Source organism: Dermacentor silvarum, chromosome 3 (assembly GCF_013339745.2).
Source record: "Dermacentor silvarum isolate Dsil-2018 chromosome 3, BIME_Dsil_1.4, whole genome shotgun sequence".
In the NCBI taxonomy this organism is placed as follows: domain Eukaryota; kingdom Metazoa; phylum Arthropoda; class Arachnida; order Ixodida; family Ixodidae; genus Dermacentor; species Dermacentor silvarum.
In genome coordinates, this window is record NC_051156.1 from 172,819,093 (window position 1) to 172,844,119 (window position 25,027).

The 25,027-nt window shown below is 44.6% G+C and overlaps 1 protein-coding gene across 2 annotated transcripts in view; it reads right to left on the reverse strand.

Annotated features, from left to right (window-relative positions):
- LOC119446103 (cytochrome P450 3A41) overlaps positions 1–25,027 on the reverse strand; it is a 63,749-nt gene that overhangs the window by 22,759 nt on the left and 15,963 nt on the right. Inside the window, exons 2-7 of one of the 2 annotated variants that reach the window (XM_037710454.2) lie at positions 6,266–6,362; positions 4,635–4,770; positions 2,229–2,325; positions 1,633–1,685; positions 1,056–1,152; positions 50–169 (exon numbers count right to left, since the gene is read on the reverse strand). In XM_037710454.2, coding sequence (XP_037566382.1) covers positions 50–169; positions 1,056–1,152; positions 1,633–1,685; positions 2,229–2,325; positions 4,635–4,687 — 420 coding nt within the window. In that variant the 5' untranslated portion in view covers positions 4,688–4,770; positions 6,266–6,362. Of the gene's footprint in view, positions 1–49; positions 170–1,055; positions 1,153–1,632; positions 1,686–2,228; positions 2,326–4,634; positions 5,489–6,265; positions 6,363–25,027 lie in introns of those variants that run through there. The other variant, XM_049663898.1, reaches the window with a different exon arrangement.

The following is a 25,027-nucleotide window of genomic DNA, read 5'->3' on the forward strand; positions in this document are numbered from 1 at the left end:
GATTACGAACGTTCGCAATTCACTTACTGACTATTGTAACCACACCTACCGATTTTAATTTGGCTGTTGTGAACATTGGGGACAGCGAACTGCGTGTATGCTTCCATTCTTCATTTTGCTGGTGCAACACCATTTGGTCCCAAAGAGTATTGCCTGATACCTTGTCATCCTGGTGTGGTGAAAAAACAAAAGGGGGACCAAGGGACTCAATTTTTGTTAGTCGCAATCATTATAAGCCAATCTACAATGAAATATATGGTAAATTGACTGTGGTTTTAATAGATATGTGCAACCATAGGGAAAAAAGAAAATAAAGTGGACGAGGAGGGAATTTGGCCGCCGATGGGAGCCAACCCTGTGTCTTTCTGTGGCACCGTTTCGAAGAAATTAACCCATACCAAGTTGATCAACGTTTTGAGATTTACTAACATCACAGCTTAACTGAAAAGCATAATCCATGTAATTTCTGTGCAGATTTCTTTTTTCCAATAATTTTCTCATTCGTTGTGCCCCTAAACGCCTTCAGCTTACCTAAATAGTATAATCCACTTGACTGTGGAGTAGGATTCTTTTTTTTTCAATAATTTTATGATTGCTTATTACCCGAATGCCTTGCTCGCTTTTGAATCTGATTACCTAGGCTTTGGCGATAGTCCGTAAGCTTGAATATGCGGTACTCGACAATCTATTAAAGCGTACCCTACAGGAACGTAGAAGCTTAGCCCTCCCTTCCTAATATATCCTAAGCAATTTACGGGGCCTCGTTTCCTGATGCGAAACTGCAGAACTGGTGTGCACATGCTTTACTATTTCAGAACTTTGTATTTCCTGCACACCCCTTGGTGAAAATTTTTTTATCCGCATAACTTTCAAGTGAGAAACAACTGTGAAAGGCCGTACAAATATAATTCTAAATATAGTGCATAGGATGAATGCCCATGATTGAACATTAGCATTCATTATCAGACATTTATAGACACTTTTATGCAGTAATATAATGGATGTCTAACAAAGTTACATTACAAGGAAAAACGAAGGGGACGTTCACTACTCACCGATTTGTTGACGAACGACTTGAAATCCTTGACACAAATTTCTCTCAGCACATCTGGGTCAGCGACAACAAGGCTTGGTACGAGTCCCTGGTATGCCCTGGAATGTCGTAACGTTAAAAATTTTCACTTGATCTTCTTACCTACACTGGGAAAGACTATGGTTTCATCGCGAGAATAGCGAATCAATATCAAGAAAGTCAGACTGTTTAAAATCTTTCAATTTGTAGTTTTCATTACTGTGTCTTTTACTTCCTTTTAAGGAGATGCTCTGGATTGTTGCAATGCCCGATTATGGCACAAGCCCTTAATTTACGCAAGTGTCACGATATGGAAAACCCGCGAAGCACAATTACAAACAATAACATAGGCTTAGTGCACCTGGCACCACAGGCGAGGAAAACTGCTACATGGGAAGCACGAAAAGTACGCGATTTTATCTTTTTTTCTGAAAAATGGGCAATCGAATTGAACAGTTCTGCACATCCACGGAACCTGAAGCGTGAATTTGCGTTACACCAGAAATTGCAAAAATGGCATTGCCCAACCTCGAGGCTGCTTGATTTAAGAATGCACCAACCCGTATATCCGGCCATGACGCTTGTAATTTCGCAGTGCAACTTTATTGAGCTCCTGCAAAGAGACAGAGAAAAAAACCAAAACGCAGCATGTAAGTCTAAAGACTATACGTTCTTCTGTTCGTAACCTTAACGAAGGAAATATGTCACTGAGGAGAAACTGTATACGGCATTCGCATGCGGCCTACTGCAAGTCAACTTTCTTTAAAAAATAAATTCGTTAGCCAGATGCTCCAGAAATGCTTTTCTTTTTAAAGAACCGTTGCTCTTATTTTCATACCTTTGTTTCAAGAAAATACTGTTTCATTGCAATATTGAAAGTACAGTACCCGTGTGTATGCTTGTGATTTATGCTCAATATTAGAGTATAACGAGCAAGAAACAGCAAGAATCTCATTGCGATAAGTTACTATACCAACTTTGCTCGTTTCGAGCATCTGCATTCCTAGAGACTAGAAAAATGTGGCGCAGAATAATTTAGTCACATTAGTGACAGCGTAGGGCCCTTGAACAGCGTTGCTGATTCCATGACTATAGCAAGGAGCGAACGCAGATTCGACCATAATTCCGTGTAAGTTACTGCTGGAGGTGTACTCACTCCTGTGAAGTTGTCTCGAACCACACGGAGGTACTCAAAGAAAGACAAGTATGGGATGCCCTTCCCTTTCCAAAATGTAAAGGTCTTTGCGAAAATCCTTGAAAAGAAAAAAAAAGAAACAAAAGCACAATTGTTACTGAAGCACAAAGGAACATATCATCGTAGGTAGGAGTGATTACAAAAGTCGGCTACTCTTTCATTCAAGCTAACCTAAGTTTTTTATAACCACTAGTTGCGTCAGGTTTAATAAGGCAGCGCAACTTGGAATATTGTGTCTGCTTTATGCGCAGACCTAAATAATAATAATAAAAAAAACGAGTGGCACATTATTCCAGCATCGACTGCACTATATATCTCTGACACACCTGAAAATAAAAATGCGATCTGGGAAGCACGCAGCAAGCAAATAATACAGAAAACAGTATGCTCATCTCGAGTATTGCATTGCTTCACTTAATCTTGCGGCCAGAGTATTGCTGAAAGAATATATTAATGGGCAACTCAAGCCTATTCCCGCGCCCGACACTCATGAATTTGTCGGCATTACTGGTTGCAGCCATTCAAGTGTGCGTTTAGCTGCCTATCTTAATTAAAATAAAGATGAACATAGGCAGTGTCTCTGGCAGGACTGATATGCTGGACAGCTAAGTTAACATTTATGAAAGGAGTCTATGTGGCTGCCAACAGTTGAAAAAAAAAATCTGAAAACAACCGGTGCACAAAAGTACACAACACCCATACGCTTAAAAACACGCCTAGAATAGGTGTTATTATTTGTATTCTTTGAAGTTTACCAAATATTCTAGTGCTTTCTTTACCAATACTCATCGTTTTCAGTCTTTATCGTACCTACGTATTTGCATGGGTGCGTAAAGATATTGTTATATTAAACGTTACTTAGCTGTGTATTTTTCCGACTAGACATGAGAAATTATTTGTTTACTTAGCAAATACTTGGCCAATACGTTTTGCAGAACAATGTCTTATGACGGCTCAGCTACACATTTCTGTTAGCTAATATTCAATACATATGCAAAGAATATACAACGGAAAACGTAGTTTCAACAAAGCCTCCGTTATTCAGGCGACGTACACGCGTGTTTATGTACCTAAACATGCGGATGAGTAAACCCTGTCAGGAGGAGTTAACTACAACTAGGAACGTTTCTTTTTTTTTTGCAGAATACAAACGAACACGCAAAATTTGCTAAATGTCCAGAAACACTGAACCCAGTATGCACTGCTTCATTTCTTAGGTAATCATAGGTTTGCCATTTCTGTTTATAAGGCTAAGAGACAAAATACGTACAAAGTACAACAACGTACAAAGTACGTTGTTGTGCGCGCGGTCTGAGCACAAAGCACCTTATCACCTATGCTGAAATCATGCGCTATAATTCACTACCAATAAGTAATTGGCTCTTAATGTTAGCGCGATGCTGGAGAGTGCTTTGGCTTTATTCTCGTTAAGGTCATTAAATTAGGACAACATTTCTATGGAGAAGAGGGTTTACTGGCTGGAAATTACGTTAGGCGAGGCTTCTTCGAGACCTTGAATAATTTTCGACTTCAGCTAGATTTAGAGACAGAAACGTTAGCCGCTGTGCTTTCTAGTACTTTACTAGGGAAGATTTGAATTTTAAAAAATACAGGAAACACAATACTCTTGTAGTTTCCAATAAAATTACCCAAAGTTCATTTTCTCTGTGTTGATTTACGCGATGTCTTGTTTAATGATGTCCCACAATTGCGCGTTGAAATTTCGAATATAAGGCTTCCTAAGCGCGGACTTGAGTGAATACGCCATCCACTGTATTTCTTACGACAACAATAATGCATCGAAGGGCATTATTATTATTACTCCACCTGGTGTAATATTTAAAACGCAAAGTAATATATTTATGTTCGAGTTGCGTAAAAAACAACATAGTCGTATATTTTCTTTGAATTATGCCGTGAATCAATATCTTAGGAATAAAATTCACTACAAGATTAAAAAGTCAGTCAGGAATCTGCAGTACTCTTGTCGTGCCTTAAATGAAGGCAACCTACCCCCGCCTAAGTTCGATGCTTATACCCGCACTTATCCGCCTATATCCGTAATTTTCGGTTCAGGTGGCCGGGCCACTGCGGTTTTTTGCAGTCTACTACATTGTAGGCGCTCACAGAGATGTCTATCTGATGTGCCGGTATCGCGCAGAGTGGTTTGTTTACTTTCAACGACGCGTGCAGTTCAAGAAAAGCTTGCATGTTTCCTGAATTAAAGTTTTAACGACGAAGTCAAAGTGCTTGGTCTTCCTTTTCTGGTCTCGTATTCCCGGTTACTGTGAAAACTGCCAATATGGGTCGGAGAAGTGCAGCAAACCTGTGCTTGCAATCGCGTGCGTTTCAAGGCTCGAGGCTTACCCGACTATGAGAAAGACGATGCTTAGGAGGACGAGCAAGATGGCGTGCAACATGGTGGCTCCAGTGGCCGCACTCACTGCTGGGCGAGTTTGACACCTCTGTGCGGTCGACGAGGGGGGATGTCCCCTGAAAGTGCCTTGGCGAGGGAAACAAAATAAAAGATTACGCGCGCGAGTTCTTGCGCCTTTTGCATTCTCGTCGATAAACGAGCCGGTCATCGCGATAAGGAACCGGCGGGGAACCCAAGCCAAGGCGATAAGGCAAAGCCCTGCGCGTCCTTGCTACACGTGTGGTGCGTGATGCGGCAAATCTTCTCGCGTACGAGAGCAGCATCTGCGAGCTGTTGGCCAACCTGTTTTGATGAGACGTCGTGGACCGGGAAGGGTTTTCCGTGTTTACACCTTGCCTCCGAACATGTCACGCGCCGTCTTGTGGACGCGAAGAGATACATTCTCACGAGGCTTAACTTACCTGCGAACGCTCGGGTCTCGACAAGAGCACAATACTTAACTAGTTCCCGATAATCTTTGAATGCCAGTGTGGGGAGACACTTGAGAAAGCAGAGAGAACAAAGACTGGGACATTAGGTGGGTGACACTTGCTAGTTTTTTTCCTGATGTTTTTGTCTGAACAATTGTTTTCGCGTAGGATCAGGCAAGACGACCGCTGATATAACGTATGCAAAACACGTTATCACGTCGTACCGTCACTGCTTGTGCTTCACTGCCCGTCTGTATTGAACGGAACACTGTTCACTTCCAGAATGAGGTGATTATAAATAGATGTACTGCCTACGGGCCAGTGGGTGTGCTGCTGTCCTCGAAATTGGTAGTAGAGAGATACAGACACAAACAACAGAGAGCACACACAAGTAATTGGAGCATGATGGACTGCGTGGACACAGAGCAGCTAGGTGAGCATTGAAACTGACAATAGCAATGAAGTGTCGCGCATGCGCGGCACACTCCTAAAGTGGCGACAGACTGCTGTAGTGTGAATTTATCTATAAGATTTAGCTTTTTAGTCAGGGACCCCGGGTAAAGTTTTACTCAAACGTGAAGGTGCGTGTAAATACCTGAATCGGTCCATTTTATAGCCTTTGTGATACCTTAATTGTAATATTAAACTTTCTTACCATGAATGTTCGGGAGCTTCGTGATGTTCTGCGATACTAAGTTGTGTACCATGCACTGAGAAGTAAACAGACCTCTGATTCTACTTGACCCAAATAGAAATTCATAAACGACCCTGCGTAAGTGTAGCCGGCGCCGACGAGAACCTCGCCACTTCATTCTCAGCAGCCGAACGCCACAGCCAATATGTTAACGCGGCGAGGCAATTTAAATGATTAGCTTGAACTGCAGCTTCAGCGACACTCATATATTGAGGTTCCAATTTGTTCAGTTAATTTGTTGAGCGATCTGTCAGAGTGCATTGCTGCCTACCCCGCACACGACGTTAAGAAAAATTATTTGTTGGGCTAGTTGGTTTTGCATTGCTAATGAGAAAAAATGAAGCAACGAAAACGACAACGCACACAGGAAGGGAAGACAAAGGCAAGTGCTACTCACAACTGTCGAATAGCGGGAAGGGTTTCAGCTTGACTACTTTAAAAATGAGCAGAGATTTACCTGTTCTCACAGAAATTGTCCCAGCGCTGATCTTGGCCGTGTCGTCGATGCGACCACTCTTCTTGATGGATTAGGGCACCGAGCGAGAACGGCAAACCTGCACAGATGAGCGTAGCTGCTTCGTTGTTACACGTTGCCTTTACTAAGAGGCCTTAGAATGCGGCGCGCCACCATACACCTTATGTCTGAAAAGCATTAACATGTTACAGCGTGGATGGCAACTACAATTGAACGAATCATATTTTTTTTGCCATTTTGTACTCAACTAAAAGAAGCAGCATTTCTGAATGCTAACGACGACCACGTGTTGTCGGTGACCGACAGCCTTGAATGTTGTCCCCTCCCTTTCTCCGGAGAGAGATGAGTGCAAACATCCTTCTCTCGCTAATTTTGATGAGCTCATCCGAGAGTTTTCCGGCTCAAGTCCTTGGCGTCGCCACAAAAGATTGCTGTTTATAATGGAGCTTGCGAGACATGCATTAGTTCGGTAGGCGACTGTGTACGCCCGAAAGATGTCGAATAAACATAAACGTGACCAGCTGTAGTCTGAATAAAGCACACAGATTTGTACGACATTACGAGGCATATCAGCATTTACCATGAAACCGCTAGCTCGTTAGCCGGAAATCCGCTTATGATACCATCAGATTGAAATGCGATAGAATAGTATGACTGGGAAGCGTCTAAATGAGCTTGTGTAGATTCGCCTGACTTTCGCACAATCGATATTGGAAAAATACCGAGAAAAATACAATTAAGAAAAGTCGAGGCGCGTTACAGATTTCTATCTTGTGACCTAGTGTTAGGAAGTAGTTTTCTGTTGAAAATGATCCAGGAACCTACGATATTGCACAAATTTACATAATTTTCCTATGCTCTTAAAAAGAAGAATAATGATGAAACAGAAGGATGTTCTGCAACAGTATGTTAACTTTTTTCCCTCGACAATGAAGAAGCACGGCTAAATTAAAATTAATAACGATGCAAGAGTTATGGGAGTCGCCGAATTGTGTGCCGTGTGTTCATGACGAATAAGCTTGTCAAAGATGACACGATGCTTGAATGAAGAAAAGCAAACTTTCGGGCGTTCGAATGCCTGTGTATGAATGAAATATGCAGTTCCCTGTTGCGACTAGATTCTTCTCCTTAGCACATGCAGTACGTGTACTGAGTACAATAACTACGGCTAGCAGCAATTCATGCGCAATTCATAATATTAGTAAAATAAGGATGCTCTCTATAATTTTCCACAGCGGTGCATCTGAGCGTTATAAGTGACCATAATGCAGGGTGTCCTTTTGATGAACAGACTTACCTAATTAGTACAGACATTTTCTGGACGTCCACAGCACTTTTCATTCGTAAAATGCGGCTTCGTAGGCCGCCGGGAATCAGAGCCACGGTTTCGGGCTCAGCAAAAAAAAAAAAAAAAAAAAAAATGCGCAGCAACTTGCCTACCCTGATGGATCTTGGTATAAGAAGTACACTCCCGTTTGCTTGTACGGGATTGTTTTTCACCAAAATTTTCGCTAACTTACAGTAGCCGATTTTTTCTAACTAAAGTGTATTCATACTGATTTCATTCAAGCGATGACAATCATCTTTAATACACTTTCAATTGTGTCCATCAATGTCTCTCATTTTTACTTCAGCGTCAACACATTCGCTCGTTGGTGCATTCAATGGTGCAATATAGTAGTTCTGGATAGTTCGTTTTTTTCTTGGTAGAATACCAATATCGTAATCGACAAGATTAGGATTCAACATCTGCCTCTGACAGCCACGCAAAATTAAAATAACTCTGTTAGCTATTAGGTAGTGATCTGTCGAAGTTGGGTGTTCGATTCTCGCATGGACATTTATATGAAGTGGTTTCTTTTATTTGTCACCTGGCTACCTCTTACGAACCAGGCTTGATCAGCTGTGGAAAATTTTGCAAAAGTATTGAGACTGCAAAAAAAAAATATAATAATACAAAAGAGAGAAAGGAACCGCCGTACTCTGCAACAGATTTGCTAAAGACTGAGTATGGCTGAGTATAAAGCCTTTTCATCTATTTAATGCAACTAGAAATGCTGAAAAAGCCGGTGACAAGCCGTAAGCGACCGACAGCTGTCGGCACTGTGGCTAGCCTGGCGTCTCTCATTCGTGCGTTGTGCAAAGTTTGTGATCTGTTGGTAAAAATGTCTTTTTTATGGCATGCTTCAAATGAACTCTGTCGAGTGCATAAGCTTGATTTTTCGTGACGAAAGGTTGCATTTTGGCACCTTACTGACCTTTAGAATTCTAGAGAAGCGCGCTTTTTTGAGTTACATCACACAGGAGTTTACCAAAAATTGCCTTCGTTTTCAGGGGCACTTCCCAATCATAGTGCTTCTCAATGCGGTTGCGCTAACCTACAAGCAGGGGGAGGGTTTGTGAATGAAAATGTTAGCATCTAACTGAAAAAACTAGCTAGCTGTTTAAAAAAAAAAACCATAGGCTATCTTCCGAAAGAAATATTTCAAGGCTCCACATTTTATTGAAAATTCGTCCAAGTACGCCAGTCACACCATACACTTTCAAGGTCTAGTTGCAGCCACTGTACTGATTGAGCAAACGGGTGACCAGCAGATTGCAGGCGAGGTCATATTTACGGACAATACAAAATGCTGGAGCACTGAATAACCGAAGGAGTTGCAAGCTTGAGAAAAACTTGCCCTTGATCCACACCCTATAATATGTTAAGTTGTACTGTTAGTTTATAATTTTAGTAGCCAATCTTATTATCATTTTGAACTCTTGCTTCTTGCAAAGTAAGTGTCATGGCTTGGGAGCAAGAACAAGGCACGAAAAAACACAGGAATGCTTGTATCTTCCTTGTAGGTCGTGTAACATGCGGTGGATGGCTAATTTCCTTTATATGTTGCCACCCCACTCCAGGAAGACCTTCTACAAGGTCAGCTAGCAGAGTGGTCATTTCACAGTGCTGATACCCCAAGCATACGCAGCAGAATGTTTTAAAAAATCCAGCAGTTGGCATTTTTTGTTATTCCTAAGTAGAGGTACCTTAGGCCCTCCGTTTACGTAGGCCTCACCTATTCTTTTTTCTTGCAGAATACCTCACTATTCTTCTCATTAGCGAAATACTGCATGCCAAGACATCCCGTCTGTGACCGATTCGATGTATGTTTCTTCATATTTAGCATCTTTTAAGCGTTCTATTATGCACCAACTAATTCATCGCCTAGAGCCAAGCAGCACGCGCGATGTGAGTCTGAGTACATTCCAAAACTCCTAATTACCTGTGTTTGGGTGTGTATTGAAAATTCCTAGTTTCCCACAGCCATGAAACTAAAGAGCCAGAAACAAAAAGCACCCTGTCGTACATGACTAAAATTTTAATTGACCCCGTACATTACTTACTGGAAAAAATACATATAGTATGTATAGAAAACGCTTCCGCGTGAGGTATTATGTATAAAAAGACAACATTCGTCATCGAACATCAACTAAGAACAAATCAAGAGGTTTATGAAAACTCTGAAGAAGCAATGCCTAACAAAAAAAATGGATCCTCAGGGCTTAACCTACAATTAAAAGTACACGATAAATCGCCGAAGAATCATCCATCAACACCTGTAGCGTTCATGAGATTCGAACAATCCCAGGTGACTGACAAGCTTTACGCGGAGTAGCGCTTATCACTGAAGCTTTGCGCTTATCAGCAGGATAAGCATTCTCGCCCTTGTTGCTCCACGTTCACTTAGCTCTGCTCTTTACTCACCGATGTAGAGACACTTACCAAATGTTAGGTAATCTTTTTACATTTATTTAACAAAAAATTACTTGATTGGCTCTGAGCTAACGCTAAAGCTTCAAAGAAAAGCTTGACGGCACCTAGAAGGCCGACATCAGAGAGAACATGCCCGGCATATATTATTTATTGATGAACGAGACATCCAATCATCATGCATCGTAGATGGACGGCCGATATCACTGAGCGTCCTTGACAGTTTCACCATATCCCATACTCTGCTAGAATTTTTGCAAAGGCATCATGTAGGGCTAAACGCCATTTCTAGGCACCTTCCGAAAAGTGCCTTTTCTCAAACGTTCCGATATATGATCTACACTATCGTTTTTTTTTTTGCGTACAGCGGAGTAGTTGCTCTACCCTGAGGCCAAGCTGCGTAACCAGTGCAAGCGCCGATGATGAAACATAAGCAAAAAATAGCCAATAATCTTGCTCCTGCATTCAGAGTACTTTCGCTACCAGCGTAGCTGTCACGCGCCGCATGCATCCACCCAGCTTTAAAAAACATTGTAGCCCGTTGCGAAACCATCATCATGAATCACAACTGACTTGCGTGGTGTTTCTCAGCCCAAGAGGTGCAATAACATTTTATTATGCATGGTTATGCACTACGCACACATCCGTAAAACTGCCATATATAGCCTCTAATGTGACTGACGTATTGGTAAGTTCATACCTCGCTTTTACTTTTCGCCAGATGGGAGCGATATTGATATGCAAAAAATCAAGTACATCTCATTATTAAAGGAAGCCTGTTCACAAACACAGCGTGCATAAAGGTATACGTTTCTTTATGTGCACACTTCCAGTGCAAACCATGACTAAACTTGCGTTTTTATATTTGAGAGATGAAGGAGCCTGCGAAGCGTTTATCACTTCCTGATTTTGCTTTCTTTCTTCTGTGATCTTCACTGGTGGAAGCGCTCAGGCGTTGAAACAACAAACTGTTTATTGAACTATGTAAACTATGCGGCATTCGTGACCTTCAGCCAATGAAGTGCAACAGTGTTGCAAATGTTAAGCGGGACGTGCTTACATAGGCCCCATCGAAAGCTTGTGTTCATGCCATCTGACTGGCGAAAATGTGCGAAACATTCTCCTGTCAATGCTGTGGCGCTGGTGATCTGCCATTATCAGCTGTGGCGCTAATATCAACTGTTCCTGTCGTCGCATGTGAAGTGCTTCAGTATATTTTTATTAGATGTCTTTAGGGACAGTGCCGTTTATTGAGCGTGCTTTACTTAGGCTTTACAGTGGTTTAAAAAAGGAGCTAAAATATTGCCGCAGTTCAAGAAAATACGTATCATGCTGCACGGTAAGGACGCGAATAGAGCTCAAGTCTCACATTATCTCATTGAATTTCGATCATCAGTTGTCTTTACACCACGACTTCGTAATTTTTAACGTTTAGCCGTCTCCATTTCATTGCTTGTTGAAGGCTTTCCCTACACGTCACGCTTATTAGTAGAGATTTGGTGACCAGAGCAGCGAAAAACAAGAACAGAAATAGCACGCACATTGTGAACAACTTGCTGGATTTGTTCCTGTCATTATTATTGCCAATAACAAATGCACCATCGACAGAGAAATGCTATAAATCGCCCCGAAAGCATGTCATGGCTGACAAAAGGGGAAAAAAAAAGAAAAATAGGTGAACCAACAGGAACGAAAGACAATAGCGAGAGAAAGTTGATCGGGTGATCTAAACTGCTGACAATGTTCGGCCTTTTGTGATAAGCAATCAAGTGGTCAAAATGCACCTATCCTACCTTTACAGGAAGTCGGAGACAAGAAGGTTTCTTTGCCTCTAGGTATTCATCACCAAGAAATGAGCGTACTATAGGATTGCTCCTCTGCCGTCGCTTTATTCCAGGGAGTAGCAAGTCAGGTAGAGACGCTAAGTACCCGCGGCGACGGTTTACGAAAGAATGCTTATTTATTTTGTATACGGCTATCATATGTGTCCTTACACCCTATTATTACCGGAGCCACATGTTTTTGCCTCCCACAGCTTTTTACGAACTCACGTACGCACAATCGCGAGCGCGTGTGCGTATGTGTGCGTGCAGTTTCTTGTGAATTTAGTGGCGCCATCGGCAGCTGCATAACGTTTCACCACAAAAACAGTGGTCTGAAAACAGGAACAGGTGGTCGCTGCAGAACGCCGCTGTATTTGTGAATGTTTTACTATTATTCTTATTATTTTTATAAGGATGTCACGCTCTGGACGAGAAGGGAGCTAAATAAAAAAAGAAAAGTTGTGTCTGAGTGCTGTGTAAAACAGCGTACGAATTGCGATGAGCAAATGAAAGACGCACATATATTGCTCACCCCGTTTTTCAGCGCTGTTTTCCGCAATGTAGCTAGCAACTCACCGGGCGCTGTGCTCTTGAGAACTTGATTTCCGGTACCCGGTGTTTGCGGAGAAATAAAATGAGCGCAGCTTGTACTAGTGGTGCAAGGCTGGAGCAAACAGCGGAGCTTGTGATCGACCAAGCTACAGCCAGGGTCTCTGTCACGACGACGCTGGATACTCAAATGTAGCAGAGTCTCGCGTTCTCGTTCTCGAAACTCGGGATCTTTGACTCGACGACGCCTCTTCTCGGCTGCAGCTTCGACACGGCATTCCGGATCGGCTCGCCGCCGACGCGCAGATTCTCGCTTGGACGCACGACGTGCTTCAAGAGGCAGCCTGGAGAAGCGTTCACATGTCTAGGCGAAGCGCGGCACATGTGGTTGCTAGGTGACGTGAAGTGACGTCATGGCTAGACGGAGCACATGCGTGGTCGTAGCTGCTCAGCGCGGCGGTGCGGAGCCGCGGCGAAGCGAGGTGCAGCAGTGCGAAGTGGTTGCTAGGCAACACGCGGTGACGTCATCGCCAGGCGCAATTTCTGGTCTACGCTATACGGACCAATCTCCGGCTTAAACAGCTCCGCTGTTAAAATATGTGCAGATACCATCTTTGATGATCACCAATGTAGGCGAAAAGTCCTAACGAACGAACAAACTGACGAATGGACCAACTACCGAACGAGGAAACGAGCGAGCGCGCGAGCGGACGAATGACTGAAACAATGAACGTTTTCCTTGTCAAGTCGGACCACCGATGAACCACGAACAGTGACAAAAGAGGCAAAGAAAGCTTTTCGTTTTAAAAGGGACAGATGACTTGAGCGATTCGCTCAGCTCTGAGCTAAACAGCTGCATTGTTCCACAGTAAACACCTTAACGTTGTTTTTGCTTGCCAACTTTTTACAGCGAAGCTGGTATGGGCTAGGCTCTAGAAGATCGCGTCCGTGTGCGCCGGAAGTAGGCAACAATTTTTTGGCATCTCGTTCACTTGGTATATACCAAAATTGGCATGGAAGGGTACGGATCTATGACTAATATGACTGATAGGTCATGACATCAATAACATCACATGCTTGTCAGTCACGTCATGATTAACGGCAATAAAATCACGTGTGGCGCATACCCGCATTGGATATGCGGATATGAGCCAGGGACAAGAAATAAATAAAGAAAGAAAGAAAGAAAGAGAGGAAGGAAGGAAGGAAGGAAGGAAGGAAGAAAGGAAGGAAGGAAGGAAGGAAGGAAGGAAGGAAGGAAGGAAGGAAGGAAGGAAGGAAGGAAATAAAGAAAGAGAAAAATAGAAAGAAGGAAGGTAAGAAAGAAATCACGTGTGGTTCATACCCGCGTTGGATATGTGGGTATGAGCCGCCGAGAGCAGGAGCGTGAGAGATATCGTCGGCATCGCGCTAACGCCTCGGCCGAAGATCGGGCGCGCTATGCGGAGCGCATCGCGGGTGGACTTGGCGCAGCAAACGCACTACTTGGCCATCGCGCCGGGCGAAAACACGACGCCGATGTCCTTGCTCTTTGACGAACATGCCGAAGACGCTCAATATCGTCAATAACGTTAATATATAAATTCACTATAGCAATATTCACTACAGCAGACCAACCATAGTCACAGATTCGCTGGCTTCCATCTTCATAGTAGTGGAAGGGCTCGTAATTTTTTCTAAAATATTTGCGATTACTCACTACAGAGGGATGTACAAGAAGCCAGCGGCTATCTATAAATTTTTCGTTCCGGAGGGGGTGATGCGTTGGAAGATAAATACAGTAATTCATCGTAATAAGTAGAAAGAAATATTTGAAATAAAAGTCAATGACATTTATAAAATGTCTAACACAAAAACAAAGAATAATGTTGTTCAGATAAATGTTATGTTACTTTTCTTGTGATGCTATTCAACAGTGGTGAGTAGCGCTGGTCTTTGTCTTTCCTTCCTGTGCGTGTTGTCTTCTTGTTGCACTAAATTTCCCCATGTAGAACATATGTTCGCAGCTTCTTGGTCAAAGTCTTATGATAACTGTTTCAAAGCGGCCCAGCTTCTGCAGCGTTGAAATGTTTTGATCTTTCGTAGTATCACAACGACTGCGGAACGATGAATGCATCCCGACAGGGAATCGCTAAAGCGCTGAGTTCATGCCACGCTGGGAGCACTTAATCGACATATGCTTAACGCGATGTGCATAAAACAGCGACAATAAAAATATCCCAGCTTTCCCATAAGGGCGAAGCAATGAATGCGATAGCAACATGTTGAAATATTACACAAGTGTAAGACTTGTAGCTATAGTGGCAGTTTAAATTGAAGTAAACATAAGCTGACGAAGTAAAAACGAGCTGTTGTAGTAGGTGTCGTTTGTTTGAATCCTGCCATCGGGCAACGTAATTTACGTTCAGTAATTAAGGCAAACGTCTTTTTTAGCGACTTCACCACAACTTTTCCGTATCGGGTATGTTTCAAACGTCTTTCCTAGGCCGATCCCGGAGGTAGTGCGCAGCCGCGCCAATAAAATTACATCATTTTCAGGTTTGAGCTCTATTGTTTTGCACTTCGAATGTTTAAGTATGAGAAGATTTAAGATAAAAAGTTGTCGCAGTTTCACCCGAAAGGCGAAGCATCAATTGCGATAGCAAATTTGTAGAGAGCTATACGGAGTAATGATAGTAGCTTTATCAGCTGTATAAACTTGGACATGCAGCAGCACCGGCAACACGCAGAACTGTTGTCGACGCCGTCGGCGTTTTGCCCGCGTTCGCACAAAATGCGTGCGGCGTTGGTGACTGTTGCCGGAGCCTCTGATATAAATAGGCACTTGGTGCCGCAGCTAAACGTCCCCTCCCTTCCCTACCCCTCCCCCCCCCCCCCCCACGGCCTTTCGTGCGTCAGAAGAAGGCGCGTTTGCTGTACATATATGGTGATTGTAAAGGAGGAAAGAGACACCTACTTCTGCAGCCCTTAAGGGAGCACGGCACAGAACGCGCGTTTGTTCTCCGCCGTGCGTTCACTCCCCGGGAAAGCGCGCGTCCCTCGCGCCTTTTCACTCACACATACAGCGTTCGGCGGCGCGCGGCGACGATTTCATCTTCATTGACGTCATACGGAACCTCACGGCGACGGCGACGGCAGAAATATGCTTTGGAGTGTCCATATAATTGCTATCGCAATAATAAGATAAAAGACATGCGCTGTAGGTATTTTGTTTCGTGACACTTGTCTGTGGGCTGACATTCTGAATATTCTGAGGTACAATATTGTCAAGAATAAAAGACCTGGTATGAGCAACTTTAGTGAAGGAATGGTGTGGCAATATAACCCGCATATACCGCATATCATCTAGCGTGGCGTAGCATATAGCATATATACTTAGGCCCAAATATATACGGCACCTGACGGCGATGACGGCGGCCAAAAATATCTTCGAATGTCCGTATAATTGCTTTTGCAATAAAAACAATAACACATCCCGTCCCCGCTACATCCAGCCACTGATATTATTACGACGCAAGGGCGAGCGCGTGAGGCCTAATGCGCATGGCAGAAAGGTCAAGCGCAAGGACAGTAATGCAGTGATTTGGGGTTGTTGGTATGACATCGTGAGGCTTATAGCGCATGAAAAAGACAAGGACGAAGGAAGAGGTGACACACACAGGCGCTAACTTGCCTGTGACACACACAGGCAAGTTAGCGCCTGTGTGTGTCACCTCTTCCTTCATCCTTGTCTTTTTCATGCGCTATAAGCCTCGCAAGGACAGTATTTGTGACTATATAACCATGGAGGAAACAGCATTTATAAGACATTAAGGATCTACGTGGGACGTAAAAACGAAGCGGCTCGAAGAAGACGCGAGGAAAAATGTCGCAGTTTCGCCCGTAAGGCGAAGTATCAATTGCGAGGGGTCCCGCCTGCAGTTTTTACTTTGGGACCCCTTCCTGTATACTACTGTCTATGTACTAATTCACTTATCAATGAAAAAATGAATTGAATTGAAAAAAATGAATTGATAGCAAATTAACAGAGAGATATTCGGAGTAGGGATAGTAGTTTTATTGGCTACATAAAGTTGGACACATTCACTTACTAACTGAATCAACAAGCGTGGCATCAGTGCGCACAAGCACACATGAATAAATCACACTCGATGACCGCAGACATCCACTGTCAAAACACTGGCAGCAAGCGCAGCCGCCGCAGCGAGCGAAGGTTCGTGCGGTCTATCGCTTCAACGGAAACTGAGCGGCCGAATGCACAGCGCATACAAAGGTCAGAGCCGTGCGGAGATCGCTTGCAAGATACGGCGTGCGCGACAACACCGACAGCCCGTACCGGCGCAAACATAATAAAGAATCAAGCGCAAAGCGCAAAGTACATGAACGCATTTGTTGGCAGAGTAGAAGCCGCCCCCCCCCCCCTCCCTCCCGCGCTGCCTTCCCGTTTTGCTCCTTTCGCGTGGGAGATTGCGTCGCCAGTTCCCCTTGCGCCCGGTTGCAAGATACGCATTTCGTGCCGCAGCAAAGTGTCGCCCTCCTCCCTCCCTCCCTCCCATACAACCACGGCGTTTCGCGCCACGGAAGTCGCGTTTGCTTTCCGTGATAGCGCGCGTCCCACGCGCGCTTTCACTCGCACATACGGCGCGCGGCGACGATTTTATCGCCCTTGGACTTTATACGGAACCTCACGCCGACGGCGACGGCAGAAATCTGCTTGAAGTGTTCATATAATTGCTATCGCAATAATAATCTGCCACGTGGATGTGGTGTTACCAGGTTTCGCCTATCATGAATTCGTGATAGGGAAGCGCCGAATTGAATTCGCGTTTGAGCTATGACAAGGCTGCTCAATTTGGAGCGAGGGGATGCAACGCATATTCACAGATTTCGCACAATGAACCTCAACTCGTATACCGTGACTGAAAAGGGGCGGTGGGGCCATGACACAGAACTGAGGCTCCAATGCACGGCACTGTCTGTTGCCGCCTTGTATTCCGACATACTTTTTCATTACCCTGACCAACTTCGCTGCTCCCGCTTTGGGCGTACAGCAGCTTGCGAAGTGTTCTTTTCGGCCAGGATTCTCGCGTATATCATTCGCTTACGGGCGGTAATTGTCGCATTTTTTCTACAAGGTGCTCTAAAATGACACGCGAGAAGCTGAGCTGTTGCAATGATTCAGCTCGCCGCGTAACGTGCATCGTTTGTGATCACGTTATGCCAAACATGTCTTACTGAGAAGTAGAATGTTGCGGTCAACGTGTCTGTGACACTGGCGCTTGATAACTTCCAGAGGGTTTGCACCATGCTAAGGAACCGGCTTGGTAGCGAAGCCCAAGGGTGCACCAATATCATTTCGCCGATGACTTGGTCATGATTACAATAGCACTTTTACAAATAGGCCAAAAGCTTTCTCATCTCCGTCGTCGTCACATGATAACGTGGACGTTACACCAGCACATGTCTCTTTTCCATACGTATAGTTAAGTGTTTCTATAACGATAGCCCGTAGCTGGGCCGAGTCCTCAAACTCACTGTGTAGCTTTGCATGTGAAGCTTCCTTAGTTAACCGCACTTATCCCGATCCCCCTTCCCGTTACCCACTTCCCCAATTAGACCTCAAGCCTCCATTGAAATAGACTATTTCATCTCAACGAGAAGAAAGACGACAATGAGCAGCGAGTGTCTGTATTGGTCGGCTTTCTGGTGTCCCCATAAGCTCAGAAGTGGCCCCTTGCGGCAAATGGTACAAAACATTCGGATAAACGAAGAAGCTGAGTATGTCACCGGGGTATAGAGAGAAAGGGACCGGTGTCTCTAACCCTTTCCGTGGTTAGTGGTGGGGGCGCTGACGTCACTTCCGAAGTTGCTAAACCTGGTGTGACGGGGAGGCTGCGGCCTAGCATGCTGCTGCGATGACTGTGACAGAAATGCAAGGGCAACTGGAAAAGCCACGCGAGCCTCGACGTTGACGAGAAGCAGCCGTTAACTCAGAGGAAGGAGCATAAACACTGTGTCAACGATTTTCACAGGTGATCCAACGGATTGAGACAGCTATTCGCCTACTTTTATAATCATATTAGATCGTTTCTGCATAAATGTTTGGTACTAGAAAGATGTGCTTCAGTGGTCCCATTTGCTGAGAATGCGTGGATGGCAGCTCAAGGGGATCCCTTTGTTGACTTAGGGATACCACATGTAACAAAATTGAAGGGTCACTTGACATAGCCGAGCCAAAATGCTTTTAATATGAAACCTGCTTTTTATATCCTCCGAAACCTTCCTGATCATAGTTTCTGGGCGCTGCTGGGTGCTGCCGTCCTGCCAATAGCTTATAATTGAAAAAAAGAAAAGAAATTACTTGCCCGATGGTGGGATACAACCTAGAGCACTGCACATGCCGATTTTTTCAGCCCGGACCCAGCCCGGGCCCGTCTTTACGTTCGGCAGCCCGCCCGAGCCCGACCAAAAGTGTTATGGCGCGACCCGGGCCCGGCCCGGGCCCGGAAATAATCTCCGTTGCCTGCCACCCCTTTACCTTAGGCCCGAGCCCGGCCCAAGACCGAAAAAGACCACCGAGCGGTATTAAAAAAATAAAACTAAGAGGAAAATGAAAGTAATTTATTCTTATGGCATAAATGCATGTCATATGCAATTATGAACACCATTTGAGCGGTCTGAACTCAAATACCAGTGCGCGAAGTCGTACGAATGACCCTGCCGAGCAGTATCGCCAGCAGTTTTCAACGGCGCGACCTTGATGCGGCCCAATCCACTTCTATCGCAGCGCCGCCACAGTATTTTTGCACTTTGGGCGCCTCATTGCAAAGCATGCGCCGCCCCAGCCGCTCGTCCCACTCAACCGTATTCTAGTTCACTATAGCCGAAGTGCAGCCACGACCGGTCGTGAGCGCAGAGCATGGATGGAGTAAATGGAGAAAGAAAGCTTCTAGTTCCTCCATGGTGCAGCATAATGCACTGCTGCTAGGTGGTGCAGAGCCATATTTCAGCCGCGTGACGAATTATCTTACCAGTCATCGTTTTACCAATTCGCCTTTGAAGAATCAGCAAATCGGAAACGCGCTTACACCGCCCTGAAAGCATTAATTACATTGTTTTAGGTAAGGAATACAGTTGAGGCGACATCGGTCTTTCTGGACTTTTAGATTCTTACAACGTACCCGAGCCCGGCCCAGGCCCGGGTCAAAAAGCACATGCCGTGCTCGAGCCCGGCCTGAGCCCGTAAAAAAAAACTGCCCTACCCGGCCCGACCCGGCCCACAGGCCGTGCCCGGGCTTTCGGGTAGGCCCGAGCACGTGCAGTGCTCTAAATTACAACGTACGTTCTCCAGCGCAGGAGATAGAAGCTCTAACCATTAGGTCACAACCGCACGAGTGCATTTGTGCCAACGCCATCTATCTCTTTGAGACGATCGCCGCATGTGCCGAGAGGAAACGCACGCGCGACATTTTCCTTTAACGCCAAGGACGGAGGACTGAAATTGGCAAATAGAAAGCATTTGAATAACAGCTTCTCGAAAGCTTCGCGTCACAGATATTAGAAGGTGTGTGTCGGATCTGCATATTTCTTTAAAATAATTATGTGTGTTGGAGTGGTTGTCGTCATGGATGATGCAGGCTGCTCCTTCTCATTTCGGCTAACAGTACATAGTGAAGATAGGCCGGCTCAAACAAACAAGCAAACAACAGAGATTATTAAAATGCACTGTGAAAATGCGCCCTGTGCTAACGCTCAGCTCACAGAAAATTCTAATTACCACTGCTTGCGTCACAAAACACGCAATTCTCAAAGCAAGTAATGGCAGATCGTAAAGAAAGATTGAGCGAAAATAAAAAAATATGCAAAAGTCTCTTGCAGTTCACATAGAGTTCAAGGAAGTACAGTAATACAATATACATGTATGTATACAAGGTTAAACCCCAAGTTGTGGCAAGGTCAAGATCAAGACGTCCATCAGAGAAATCTGTTAAGCAGTGTAGAAATAGGTAAAAGCCCCGCTTACTGATGTGAGCAATGCTTTGGAGAGTAAACAACTCCTCCTACAGAGTAAAAATGTATTCTGCGTGCCACCAAAAAACATCAAGAAAATTGAAGACATTGGTTAGAAGGTCGCCGTCGTTTCCGAAGCTCTGCGTTACGCGGATAACAGAAACATAACCAACAGAGACTGTGCGTTCGTGTACACAACTTTTTGAGGAAAGTGAAATTCCGCATGATTATTTGGGCCTTTATAAAAATTCAGACCAGGCGTCTCATTCAAAAACTTTCAAAAATGTGTGGAGCAATTTTCGCTCCTCTTTATATAACTTAGTGATCGCAAGGTTACACTGAGGGTGTTCACAGCGATGCTCATTGAGTCTGCTTGTGAATGCTCAACCTTTATGATTTCTTTTTTTACCACACTGGCTGTACATATCCTCTAGAGTGGAAACTGCATCTTAACTCATTTGTTGAAAGTGGAAGTTTTTTTGACTTGATGCTACTAACTCTTTCTCTGCGGCTTTTTGTAAGTCGCTGCAGGTTTGTTCTTCGTTGAGTGTTTAATTTCTTTAAAACAGATCAATGCAGAGGTGCAGTTAGAGCATATAAAAGGCACCAACCTCTCCATTCTTTGAAGAAAACTAGCACATCGACAACAATATAAAATTGATTTGTTTTTTTTTTGTAGTAGAGAATTCTCATTGTTTAAATTTCGCACATTTGATATCTCTCTGCCAATCAGGCTGCAATCAACACCTTTTTTCATTTTTGATGCGTGCTAGTTGGCTTATGGCGAGTAACAGAAAGGTGAGAGTACGATGACAAGCGCTAGGAGCATAAAATTTGTAAAACTTGTCCGATTGAAACTACATTTGCTGCATTGAGCTTTTGATTCCCACCCATATATTCATGGAAGCACTCATCTAGTCTGGCTGTCCGTTCATTTCGTAACTTTTGTAATAAATTTGACTCAATCGATTACTCCTAACTGGACTATCGTCGAGTCTCCTCCCTGAGAAAAATGACTTTGCAAATGACACTACGACGATTTAGCCTGCCTATGAGTTCTCCTGTTGTTCTTAATACGGGGCTTCAGTGCTAGGTCGTACCGACAGGGGTAAATGCATCGTCGTGGAGATATTTCTTTGGAATCTCTACCGATTTCATTGTTATTCTTATCGGTAGTTTGTTGTTTCTTAACTCCTCTTTTCTTAATTGCCGCGTGACTTCCATGTCGAGGCACTTTGCACTTACTCGCGGGCATCTTTCACGCTCGGAAAAACACTTTTATGTAGCACGTATAGCAAAATAAAGCTGTATCGGGAGTTTTTAATGTTGCTCTACAATTTTCTCATTGGCACTTTTCATCTAAATATATTATCCGAGAAGTTGATTGATTCATTAATACTAATTATGTAATTAGGTGGAATGTAGAAAAATAATCTCAGTATCTCCAAGCGATGGCAAGCAACATTGCCTTGGTCCTGGCTGGCTACGTGTCATTTGCGTATTTTTAAATCTTGGTGCATGATAGTTGGGACACGCTGTATACACTACGCTTGGCGAGGAATCTCCGTTGTGTACTACGTCGGCGTCTTCCTTCCGTACACGTGCCTCTAGCGTTTATCGTCGTGTTTTGTGGCCACGCGATAAGACGCGCCTGTTTTGTGGCGTGAGCTGACAGCGCTCCCCGTTAGGCCACGAGGAAAGAGTCCTAACAACGAGCGTGCGGACTGACGTAGCACAAAAAGAACGGGTTTCCGCCAGTCTAAAAAGGAGCAGAACCGCTGCTGGGTGCTGGGCGTTGCTTCGCGTCCACCCCACATGCCGCGACGACTGCACTTTCTTTGTCTGGATGTGGGGTTGAATACCTTTTGTAACGCTTGTCGCGTGGCTGACCTTCGTGCTGTTCGCCTCCTCTTTTCGGGCATGGATATATATGCCCTTGAACTTGGTCGCCACTTGAAGGCGAGAGTTCTGGACAAACGGCATTAGCCTAGATATTGGCACTTCCTTTATTCCGTACTGCCGGGCTCCTTTAACCTGTGCACATTGCTGTCCTTAGCGCTAGGTCAAGAATTGAGGGTACGCCCAAACGGGTTCAATACGCATTTAGGCCCTATGGTCACGGCTGTTACGCCGTAACCAGTCAACTGCACCAATGCGCTTATTAGGGATGACGTTCTGGGGCACTTAAAAATCTGCAGAATGTACGGCTCATTGGGCGTAATGGTTGGTCGTGTGGGTGCTTTTCTTGAACTCACTGGCGGGAAAGAGCCTTCATTTTTTTTTTTTTTGGTTTGGCTTGGTGACAACCGTACTATATAATGACTTCGCTTCTGACAAATGTATGGAGGCCACTCGTTGTGAGAACAATAGTATTTAAATACTGATTATGTACTCGGGTCTGTGTACCATGGACAGCACTATGACAGCTTCAAATTATAGGGCAGCTTTATACTTACTATCCCAGTGTTCGTGTTTCGAGAGACTTGAAGTGCTACTTAGGATGATCTGCCATTTTATTTGTTCTTTGTTGTTTCCGGTAATCAGTTATTAATGACTTCATTTTGCTGTGCATACATTTTAGTTGCTTATTGTAAGAGGATGTGCTAAAATATATATGCAGTCACACTCGCTTGCATTGAAAGAATACGCACTTATACTTTTACCATCTGATTTTACCTAATTAAGCTTCCTACAATATTTGCAGGCATATTCTCGTGTTCCAACTGCGACAATGAAGTATATCGCGCCAAAAATCTGTCATTCTTGCGGTTCTTTAGCAAATAAACTTTGCCCTAAAAATGTGGGCCAGTTTACACGTGCTCCGCGACATAACTTGGTATCGTTTCTGGTATATCTCGACAATGTTATCCATCGTAAACTATATGACTAAAACTATTCAGTGAAACCTGTTACCAGTATAGAAGCTGCAGCAGAAATTCTGCGCACGAGAGCTAACTTCTGGCTCGAATGCTGTCGACATTAGCACTACGCTGTTGCTACACGCACCGGTAAGAGAGCGCACACTGTGAAATTAGCCCTAAAGAACGTTATGAGTGACCATGGTATGGTATCTGGATAGTGCAGCAAAACACGGGCACGAGAAACGAAGACGAAGACAAGCGCTTGTCTTCGTCTTCGTTTTTGCTTGTGTCTGTGTTTTGCTGCGCTATCTTGATACCATTCCACGATGACCGACCAACAAGCCCATATCTCTACCCTCGTCGGTTATGAGACAGTGGCTCTCAACCCCTGTCGGAAGTGTCGGAGTGGTCAACCCTCGAAATGCACTCCTTTTTCAGCTCCTCGTGCAACACTTTTCTTATTTATGACCTGAGCAGATGACAATCGCATTTAATGACCCAAAGCGAAAACAGAACAGAAGAACAACGACAAAAAAAGCGTAGTTTGCACTGGAGGCACAATGCTAAAGAGACAGCGGAGCTGATGGGCACCTAGCTAGTTCTGGATTTCGGGCTAGGCTAAGCACTACCAAGTCATCCCCAGCATTTTGCGGAATTTATTGATTATTGATCGATCATCGATTAGCTATTGATTGGCTATCGATTGGATATCGCAATATATTGGACATGTATTTGGTCTATAGGCTAAGCACTACCAAGTCATCCCCAGCATTTCCCAGAACTTATTGATTATTTGTCAATTATTGATTAGCTATTGATTGGCTATCGATTGGCTATCGCAAGGTATTGATCACGTATTTGGTCTAGGTTAAGCACTACCAAGTCATCCCCAGCATTTTACGGAATTTATTGAATATTGATCGATTATCTATTAGTTATTGATTGGCTATCGATTACTGACTAAGCTTAAGTATCCCCACCGTGCTTATCTAGACTTAGCCAGGCTCAGCTTCACTAGTTCACAGTTCACAGACCCTTTCTGCACAGCCGCCAGGATCGGCCCACATTTTTTCCGACGACGGGCGGACGAACAGCCGGCTTAAGCAGCTCCGCTGTTAAAAAGGAGGAGCGCTTTTATTGCGATAGCAATTATATGGACACTCCAAAGCAGATTTCTGCCGTCGGCGTTGCTGTCGTCGTCGCCGTCGCCGTCGCCGTGAGGTTCCGTATGACGTCAATGGAGATAAAATCGTCGCCGCGAGGGACGAGCGCTTTCACGGGGAGTGAACCCACGGCGGAGAACAAACGCGCGTTCTGCGCCGTGCTCCCTTAAGCGCCGATGATGATGATAAGTGGTTCGTGAGGGAAAGGGAAAGGTTGGCGCTATCTTCTGCAGCCCTTGAGGGAGCACGGCTCAGCGCCAACGGGGAGGGGTAAGTGGGAGCGAAAGAAGGGATAGAGTGGAGTCGCCATGGCTGGGCGAAGCAAAACCGGCAGGCATAGGCGGCACGTATCAGGCCGAGATGGAAGGCCTTGGTGTGCTGCAGAGTCTGCAGGGGTGTTGTGCCAGGCCGGTCAGGCCCGGGGTGGGGTGGGAGGCCGTGAGGCCTTCCCGCTTGTAGAAATGTCCTTAGAGGCGTGCGGAGAGCCCTGACGAGTCAAGGAACTCCACGACGCCTCGAAGTGCAGAAAGGTGGTGTCGGCCGGGAAGCGCCGCAGAAGTAGGCGTCTCTTTCCTCCTTTACAA